The sequence below is a fragment of the Aegilops tauschii genome, chromosome 5, assembly GCF_002575655.3.
Source record: "Aegilops tauschii subsp. strangulata cultivar AL8/78 chromosome 5, Aet v6.0, whole genome shotgun sequence".
Taxonomy (NCBI): Eukaryota; Viridiplantae; Streptophyta; class Magnoliopsida; order Poales; family Poaceae; genus Aegilops; species Aegilops tauschii.
In genome coordinates this window covers 337,451,114-337,460,594 of record NC_053039.3, presented here as the reverse complement: position 1 = coordinate 337,460,594, position 9,481 = coordinate 337,451,114, and the positions used below count along the sequence as shown (strand labels likewise).

General features: G+C 50.8%; 2 protein-coding genes across 2 annotated transcripts; both read right to left on the bottom strand.

Annotated features, from left to right (window-relative positions):
- Nucleotides 1-1,061: 1,061 nt before the first annotated feature.
- LOC109765657 (serine/threonine/tyrosine-protein kinase HT1-like) lies at nt 1,062-1,799 on the bottom strand. Its single transcript, XM_045228141.2, has 2 exons — nt 1,669-1,799; nt 1,062-1,577 (listed from the first exon to the last, which is right to left on the bottom strand). Exons 1-2 carry the CDS (start codon nt 1,795-1,797, stop codon nt 1,398-1,400), a joined length of 309 nt encoding a protein of 102 aa, XP_045084076.2. The 5' UTR covers nt 1,798-1,799; the 3' UTR covers nt 1,062-1,397.
- Nucleotides 1,800-1,823: 24 nt separating this feature from the next.
- On the bottom strand, nt 1,824-2,818 carry LOC141022834 (serine/threonine-protein kinase STY8-like). The gene is made up of 2 exons (XM_073499103.1): nt 2,508-2,818; nt 1,824-2,423 (listed from the first exon to the last, which is right to left on the bottom strand). The coding sequence occupies exons 1-2, from the start codon at nt 2,691-2,693 to the stop codon at nt 1,824-1,826; spliced, it is 786 nt and encodes a 261-aa protein (XP_073355204.1). The 5' UTR covers nt 2,694-2,818.
- Between the last annotated feature and the right edge of the window lie 6,663 nt (nt 2,819-9,481).

The following is a 9,481-nucleotide window of genomic DNA, read 5'->3' as shown; positions in this document are numbered from 1 at the left end:
CCACATGGCGTTTCGAGGCAGATGCGGGCTCGACGGCGGCGAGAAATGCGAGGGGGCAGTGGGGAATCGCAGCGGAACACGGCGGTGGAGAGATAGGGTTTCGACCCGTATCCCCCCCCCTCCCCGCAAACCCATAGATATGCCGCTTCTGCTGGGCGGTTTGCGGGCCGCGGTAAATTTTTTTACGAGCCGGACGAGTATACGGGCTCTGTTCTGGCCAGAAAATTTGGGCCGAGCTCGTATACTCGCCGGACTTATGCGGGTTTGCCTGATTTGCGGGGTCTGCTAGAGATGCTCTAACTCTCATACACCCACATATATGAATATCTAGGTAGCAAATATGTTGACCGGAAGAGTGTTAATACATGTACAAGTGATAGCATCTGTTGCTACTTGCTAGCTGTAAAGGAATTTTGGATCTTTGTATCTTACAATGCATGTTGAAACATGTTTATTTACCTTATTAGAGTCGATTATGATTTATTATGATTGCAGCCACTAATTCATTTTTATTTTTCTTGCACAAAGCGGATGGCAACCCAGATATGGAGTGTTAGGCATTTTTTACATCTCCGTGGATACAAGAATCCAGAGCTAGAGATGATTGAGAGGATTTCATTAGTTATTTTGATATAAAGGAGATGATAAAGGAATTGGGGTCAAACCCTTGGGACAATGTTTATTATCAGAAGAAGGTGGCCAATGGAAACTTCATGGTTGAGTTAACTGATGATGCAGACATTATGAATATGCTAGAGGAATTTGATGCTTATACGGAAATCAGTTTGCATATTTGATTGGGGGCGAGCAAATGCAAACGAGAAGCCATGGGAGGCGAGCGTGGCGCGCGGCCGACTTGAGCGTTGTGTGTTGGATGTGACACGAGCGACCGCCATCGGGCCGAGCCGGTCGGAAGAAGCCGCATGGCCCGGTTCAGCAGTGAGAAGAATAGTCAGAAAAAAACCACCGACGCGGCATGCCAGCTGGACCTAACAATTGTGATCGACCGGTCAGAATGCTCGCAAAAATTTAAACAGGGTAAATTATAACAACATTGGGGTAAAACGGATAAAACTTGGCTAAATGGGATAATTAGTGTTAAAAATGTCAAAATAGGGCGTAAAAACCGGAATTCACTCTTTCTTTTTCTTTTGAGAGGTAGATGGTTTCGGTAGTTACTTTTACATTTATGTTTGCAGGTTTAGTTTCCTTGCTTTTGGTCGTTTACCGTACTTTGAAGAACTCTGGTGGTTTCTTCAATGAAAATCGATGGGGAGGCTCATTGTTTCAAAAATAAAATTTAGAAAACTCCGGTAAAAAGATCCGTACAACTCCTCCGCTTAGAGCACATGCGTGGCCACTGACGGGCCAGGGCATTACACGTACGTACGACCGTGTCACACCAGCTGCTCTTGGATACCTCGAAGTGCCACGGTGATGGCGGCAAACGAAGGCCTCCTCGAAGGCTCCGCGTACCACGCCCGGCAGATGAGATCAACCAGGGCTCCAGTAGCAGCATCCGCGTCGCCTTCCGGGAGCCTTGGCCTCAGTTTTCCATCCGCTACCTCCAACGCAATCTGTGAAGCACAAACAGTACAGACAGACTGAGTCAGCAAGCTCGATCGATCGAAAAGTTAATGGCAATGCAGCTCGTGCCCGCGATTATACCTTGCTAGGCCCGTAGCTGGTGTCTATGTACGGGTGCTCCCCGGTGACGAGCTCGTTGAGCATCACGCCGAAGCTGTACACGTCGCACTTCTCCGTGTACGGCTCGCAGCGGATCACCTCGGGCGCCATGTACACGTACGTCCCTGACAAGATGCTCAGATTAAGAACTGCGACGGGAGAAGTCGAGAAATTTGCCGGCGTGCATGCATGCACGGGCGATCGAGCGGTGCCGGTGTCTTACCGGTTTCGCCGGTGAGCGCCTGCGCGCCGTCCGGCAGGAACCTGGCGTGGCCGAAGTCGGCGACCCGCGCGCGCGAGTCGGCGTCCAGCAGCACGTTGCTGGGCTTCAGGTCCCGGTGCAGCACCCGCGGCGTCTGCTCGTGGAGGTGCCGCATCGCCAGCGCGACCTCCAGCGCCCTCCCCACCCTCTGCGCCAGCGGCCGCGCCGGCGGCAGCTCCTTCCTGCGGCGCTCCTTGCCCCCGTGCAGCCACTCCACCAGCGTGGCGCCGCTGAGGAGCTCCGTCACCAGGAAGCAGCTCTCCGGCGGGCGCAGGCACGCGCCCATCAGCCGCAGCACGTGCGGGTGCCGCTGCCGGGAGAGGACGTCCAGCTCCTGCGCGAAGAAGGCCTCGGCGCTCGGGTTGGAGCGGAGGAGCTCCGGCCGGATCCACTTCACCGCCACCTCCAGCCCCCTCCACGTCGCCCGGTGTATCTCCGCCGTCGTCCCTCGGCCTATCGTCTCGTGCAGCTCGATCTGTTTCACGCTCCACGAACAGCACGCGGTAAGAAAACCCGATCGATATGCACGCACGGCTTCTGCCTCTTGCTGATTCGTTACCTCGTCCGGTGCGACGGACCAGCCGTGCTGCACCGCGAGGTCTCTCGTGGCGGCCAAGTACGGGTCGCGGGGCGGCGCTTCTATCGACTCCGGTTCTTCGTCCCCGTCCTCGTCGTCGGTCGCCGTCGCGGCCTCCGCGTCTTCGTCGACGCTCCTGTGAGGCGGGCGCTCCTCGTCGTTGGACATGAGGTGCAAGAAGCCGTGCTCCTGGGCGACCTCGAGGCAGAACCGGAGGTACTGCTGCGCGTTCTCCAGCCGGGCCTTGTACGTCTCCTTGAGATCGCTCTGCTTCCGCAGCTCCTCCTTGAGCTTCGCGACCTTGACAACACACACGGCACGTACAACACAGAGCTAGAATCAACCACTGCAAAGCAAATCTCCGATCATTTCCTCGAGTTGTAGGATATGTGTCAATGTGTTTACCTGTTCGCAGCACTCGGGGTTGGGCGAGGGCGAGAAGAAGATGCCGGCGAGGCGGCCGCGGAGGCCGCGGTGCTCGTGACGCGTGCGCTGCCCGTTGCCCGTCGGCGTGCTCTCCATGGCCGGCGGGAGGTTTCGGTTCAGGCCGCTGTGCGGTTCGGCCTCGGTATTGAATGGAGAAACGAAAAGGCGGATGAGATAGCCGATTGGAAACCGTGGGGAGTGACGGTGCAAGGTGTAAGCGGACAAGAGGTGCGGTTCATCCAATGCAATGTGCACCAGAGTTTTGGAATTTTCGTAGTAGAAGCATGAATGCGATTTTTTTTTTTTTTGAGACAAATGAATGCGATTGGTGGCATTTTCCAACTGGAGGTGTCAAGCCGGCAAGCTTCGCTGGCCCAACTGCCCAAGTGCTTCCTATGGGCACATTTTTCATTTTCCGGTTTTTTTAGGGGTTCATTTTCCGGTTTTAGAGTCTGCATATTCTTCGGCTGCATCCAGAACCGGGCTTTTTTTTTTTGCGAGGGAGAACCGGGCTATATTTGGTTTTTTTTTTTGAGAAAACCGGGCTATATTTGGTACAGCAGGCAACACAATTCTTCCCAACGCTACCTAGCTGATTGCCAAAACCTTTTTCTTTACTACGATGGTTTTATTAGTGGCCAGCCCATCAGGCGTAGCACTTTTACACAAGCCCCAGCCGGGAAGTGTCTATAAACTTTGCACCGGTTTTATAAGGCTTTTAGAAGCAACAGACCCGTTTTATAAGGCTTTTCAAATCCATGAACCTATTTTCAAATACATGAAAATTTTCCAATCCATATAAGTTTTCAAATATGTGAACATTTTCTTGAAACATGTGAACTTTTTTCAAATTGCAAAAAACAATTCAAGTGAACTTTCTTCAATTTCACACACATTTTTCAAAACCGCGGAGATCTTTCAACTTCATGAACTTTTTAAAATTCATGAGCACTTTTTAAAATTTATGAACTTCTTTCAAATTTATGATCATTTTTCAAATTTGTGGATTTATCAAATTAACTATTTAAAAAAAATTATTTTTTAATAAACAATCCGTCCAAACCAAAAAAAACAGACAAAAACCAGCTAAAAGACCTACCCGTGAACAACGAAAACGCTAATGGGTTGTGCAGCGCAACAACCATCTACAAGCGCTGCTTCGCTAGGGAAATGCTAAACCTTGAGGAGGAGGTCTCTAAGCTGATTATAAGTATATGGTCGAAGCAGAGCAACATTCACCTGACCTATATATTTAGTCATTTTCTCAATAACATGCATATACTGTGATATATTCTGAAAATACTAGTAAATACCAACAATAATATGGATACATCTCAAAATTAATTTTTCAAAAAGTAAAAAATATTCAAAAAATCATAATGCCAACTATACAATTTTAAGTAATTTATTGATACTTGTTAAAAATGCTTATGATATTCATTGAACTATGAGTGACAAGTTAGCAATTTTGTGTGAAATGCATGTGGAATGTTCCTGAAATTTTTTATTGCAATACGAATAAAAACGTTTAATTTTGTCACAACGTTTGTGACTTATATTTTAAATCTTTTTATAACAATTAAATGACACTAAAATAAATTTCCATTCAAATTTTTTGAATTATTTTGATGAGTTTTTTTATGAATAACCTCACAAATTTCAGTTATTTCAATCCATGTCAAAATATTTCACATAAATTGCAAATAGTTCAGCCATATTCCAATAAATTTCAGTTATTTTGGTTCTATTTTTAATTTTAATTTTTATGTTCTGACAAGTTTTCTATTCGGAACTTTTATTATTACTGAATGAACAATGAAAGTGTCTGAAAAAAGTTAAGATATACACATAGCTGTTACTAGAATTAACTGAGATGCATTTCCAGTTTTATTGCAGACAGTTTTTTCGAAACCTATGTTTTTTTTTAAATGGAACTTTTGTGTTTTTAATTTTTTTGGATCTCACCACAATTTAATTACAAAGTGTGGGGGAAATTCGGATACATATTGGTACTGAAAAATAAATGTAAGGTGTACACAGGGAGTGTGAATCTCAAAGCACCATGGACGGCTCTAACACGTGAGAATGGAGTTTTTTTTATACAACATGATCCCTTTTTGGATGATCCGCTTTGGTGTTCCTGGAAATAACCTCTGTAGCAGAGGAACTGCCACAAGGGACAAACAGAGGCAGGACATAACAAAATCCCCATGGCTCCGCCATACCACGGTGACTATATAATTTGGAGGTGAAAGAAACCTCTAATCATCTTTTGAAGTAATTAAGTTATAATTTTATTACTTTTTGTGGCAAAGACTTGACGTGGAGGCAGTCAATGCAATAGAAGTCTAAGAGCATCTCTAGCCGCGTCCCAGAAAGGCCTCCCCAGGCGATTTTTTCCCGCCAGCGTCGAAAAAACGGCTCAGTCGCGCCCCCAAGAGCCCGATTTTCGCCGGCCTGGGCCGAAATCAGCGCCGGCAGACCCAGGCCGAACCCGGCACGCTGGGGGCGCCGGGGCGAGCGGTTTTGGTGCGAAAGAGCCGCGGGCCAGCCGCGTCAGCGACACCGCGCCTCGTCTTCCCCCAACGCCTCAGTTTCCCGCGGGGAATTCACGGGCGGCGCGCCGACGCCTCCCCTCCCTCGCACGCGTACACACGGGCGCGGCGCGGCTATATAAGCCGGTGGCCTCGCTCCACTCTGGCCACACCAGCCCCGCCTTAGCCGCCGAGCTCTACCTCTCCCGAGCGCCGCCGCCGAGCCCTCCCTCTCCCTCTCCCGTGAGCCGCCGTCGAGCCCTCCCTCTCCCTCCCCCTCTCCCGATGGCCGAGCGTTTCCCCGGAGACGAGGCGGCGGCCAACGGCTTCGGCCGCCGCACGCTCCGCGAACAGGAGTCGTGGCTCCTGTTCCAGGCGAACATCCCGGCGCCGCCGGACATGCGCGTCGGGCCGACGGGGTGGGCTCAACAATGGGGGAGTGCCCATTCCCCCCTTGCCCGACGCCGTGGCGCGCCCCTCCTACTTCGCCGACGAGGTAGAGATCGTGCGCGCCTCCCTCACGGACGCCCAGCTCGCCCTCCCCCAGTACGCCGCCGACAACCACGCGGCTTGGGCGGCGTACTTCCAGCGCCGTTAGCAGCAGAGGCTGGCGTCGACGAACGGCGCGCCGGTGGTGGGCGGCCTGAAGAACAGCGAGGGGCGCCACCTGTGGTGGGGCGTCCCCGGCCGCACGCTCGAGGGCGTGCTGACGCACCTCGAGGGCGGCAACAACCCGCCGTTGGCATACCCCCCGGCGAGGGCGGCCGCCCCGGCGCACCGCCGATGCGACGGGCAATGGATGCCAAGGAGGTTCGGCTCCTCCTCTACTTCCTCCTCGCGCTCTTCCTCCCACTCCTCCGGCTCTCCGGCGCTGCTCGGCGTCAAGGCCGAGCCCGTGGCAGAGACGCCGCTCGGCCGGCGCACTCGCAGCGCCGGCATCGTCATCAACGAGGGCGGCCGACGCGCCTCCTCGTCGGCTCCTTCTCCGCGCTTCGTCAAGCCAAAGACGGAGCCGGGGCTCGCGCCGGTGAAGACGGTGCCGGGTCTCCCCGTCGTGAAGACGGAGCACGGCGACGTGGAGCTCGACGATGACGCGGCACGCCAGGACTCGCTGAAGATGGCGAGGGAGCGCCAGTGCGCCGCCCTGCAGCGCTTCGCGCAGCGCCGCCGGGGCCGCGACGAAGGAGGAGCCGTCGTCATCGACGACAGCGACGACGACGACGCGCCGCCGCCGCCACCAGTCCGCCATGGCGAGGCCGGGCAGGGGTCTAGCAGGGACGCCCGCGTCAAGGAGGAGAAGGCCAACGATGACGGCGGCGGTGAGGATGGCGGCGCCGACGGCGACTACTCGGCGTTCAGCCAGTTTCTTTTTTAGATTAGTTTATATATTTCCTATGTAATGAAAATCCGCGAACATGTCTAATATATGCCCAAGTTTGCCAAAACTTAGTCGTGTTTAGCCGAACTTCACCGAACTTTGCCGGAATTTGCTATATATATTTTTTTAACGCACCTGGGGGCGGCCCTGGGGTCGGCGGCTGGGGACCAACTCGCCCCCAGGCCGATTTTTTGCGCCGGCTCACCCCCAGGCGGCGATTTTAGGCGCCTCCTGGGGAGCCAACGGCTGGAGATGCTCTAATAGCTATATCTTTATCTGGGTGCGGCTATTGTGGTTGACATGGCCAACACCGAAGGGCATACGATCTTTTGCTATCATGGATTGACGACCCTGATCTGATGAATTGTCGTCCGGACTTCATCCTAACTTGGCGGTAGTGGTAGAGATGGTGGTATCAAGTTTATTTCAGCTGGTGTTTCTCATTTCAGTCTTTTGTGCTTTCGGTCTTCTTGCGGTGACAAAGCAATGGTTTGATAGGCTACCTTGCAAGTCTATGGCCCCAACCACAACATAAAAAATTAGGTTATCTCCTTATTGCTGTAATTTCTTCATCAAGGGTGTGGGGTACAACTAGATGCATAAGGTGTCTAAACTTGGCATAAAAAGTCAGTTTAGTGCTAGATGCATAAGGTGTCTAAACTTGGCATAAAAAGTCAGTTTAGTGCTAAAACTTATGGCATACGTTGATCTGATTACAAAACTTGGCTTGATCGTTCATATACGGTCAGAATCGCGTTTGGATACAAATAGAGGGCTGACTGGAATCGCTAGCGTGGCGACGGGCCCATTGTCAGTGGCTGCAAGGCACGGGCAGAGGCGTGTGGCCTGGGTGTTTGCAGAAAACCCCCTGGAAGCTTTATTTTTGTCACAAAAAGCCCCACGATCTGAATTCTGTCTGTCCAAAATCGCTAACCCGCGATCCCCAATTCCATAGCAGAGTGGCGGCTCTTCCCTTGGTTCAGCAGAGCGGCTGCACGTCGACGGCGGCGGCGCCATAGCAGCGGCGGCGGCGGCGGCTCCACAGCGGCGCAGCGGTGGCATAGCGGGGCGCCACAGCGGCGCAGCGGCGGTGGCAGCACAGCGGCCCAGCAGCGGTGGCGGCGGCGGTTAGCTCACGCATTTCTTCTTCCTGTACCCCTCTCTCACACCTCTGACAGTTCTTCTTTCTCAAGCATCAGGTCGTGTACTGGGGCAAGCATCAGGTAATTAAATCCCTCTCCCCTACTCTTACATCACTGGTTGTTGTTTTGTCATGACCAAATTAATGTGCGTATGTACTTAATAGTCTGCAATGTGTGCCTCTGCAGGATGCTAGAACATGTGGTTATTTCAATTGGATTGACAAGCCATGGAGGGGAGGGAATGGACTATCATTGCTGAACTTGCTAACAAGAATGAGGTGCTGGAGAAGAAGATAATGCAGAAAGATGGTCAGATTGAAGCTGAGAAGGAGAAGCGCTGGAGAAGAAGATGATTGGAAGGATGCACAAAGATCAGTTACAATCTAGTTAGAGATAGGATGATTATGCTTGTTGTGTTCATGTACTTTGGGTTAGTTGCAATCATGTTTGCTATGGCCGGCAAGAAGTGATGTTGTCATTCCGGCGTAGTAGGTCATTTGGCAGTGTTGAAAATTTGTATCGACTCTTTGCTGAATTTCAGAGTATTTTGTGGCTTGTGCTTTAGAATTCCATATTACCTTTTGATGAATCAGTATTTGTGCTTTAGAATCATACAACTAAAACAAAGAAAAACAATTTGTGTATGCAATTTTTGTCAGTATGAATTTAGAGAAAAGCATAAGCATCAGTTTGTTCTGCAGATTTGTATATGCAGTTTTGACATCAAAATATCAGAAAGTGCAGTTTTGGTTAGTAACACAGTAAAGAAAAAATAGCAGTTTTTGACAGGACAATTTCAAACTTTATAGCAGCAGAGCATCATTAGTACTGCATTTTGTCTTAAAGAGAGCAGTGAAACACATGTTCAGATCCTCACATTACAGCATAAACAAAAGGGAAATTAGTCTTATGGCATGTCTTATGACAAAAATTCATACATAAACTTGCACTTGTATCTAGTTCACTCATGAACTAAGTCCTTGGCATTGTGACCTATAAGCTTTGGAAATCACCGGTCCAGTCTTCTTCTGGTGCATTTTGTGTCACTGGCTCCTCTTCTGCTTGCACATAAGAACTCTCCGAATTTGGTCCAAACATAAGGTTCCAGAACCCAGCACCTGGTCTAGTATATGCTTCCCCTGCTCCTGTTCCAGCTGCTTGGTTGCTTGACTGTTGTACATATCCTCCGTCTGCTCCACCAGCTAATCCCCTACCTCCCCTGCCTCCCCTGTTGTGTGCTCCTCCAGAACCTCTTCCTCCCCTGCCTACTGCTCCTACAGATCCTCTGCCTACCCTGCCAGCTGCTCCACCAGCTCCAGCAGCTCTTCTCTTTCTTCCTCTTGAAGCTACAGTTGCATGGTTGCTCGACTGTGGTACATCTTCTGGTATGTCTTCAGTGATTCCTCTTCTTCTAACCCTACCTCTTGAAATAGCAGTTGTAACCCTGGGAGGGGGTATGTCATTTCTTGCTTGTGC

Coding starts and splice junctions, on each gene's coding strand:
- LOC109765657 (XM_045228141.2), bottom strand. CDS start 1,797: ATGGCGCCCGAGGTGATCCGCTGCGAGCCGTACACGGAGAAGTGCGAC. Junction 1,578..1,668: donor CCAGCTACGGGCCTAGCAAG/GTATAATCGCGG, acceptor TGTGCTTCACAG/ATTGCGTTGGAGGTAGCGGA.
- LOC141022834 (XM_073499103.1), bottom strand. CDS start 2,693: ATGTCCAACGACGAGGAGCGCCCGCCTCACAGGAGCGTCGACGAAGAC. Junction 2,424..2,507: donor GGTCCGTCGCACCGGACGAG/GTAACGAATCAG, acceptor AGCGTGAAACAG/ATCGAGCTGCACGAGACGAT.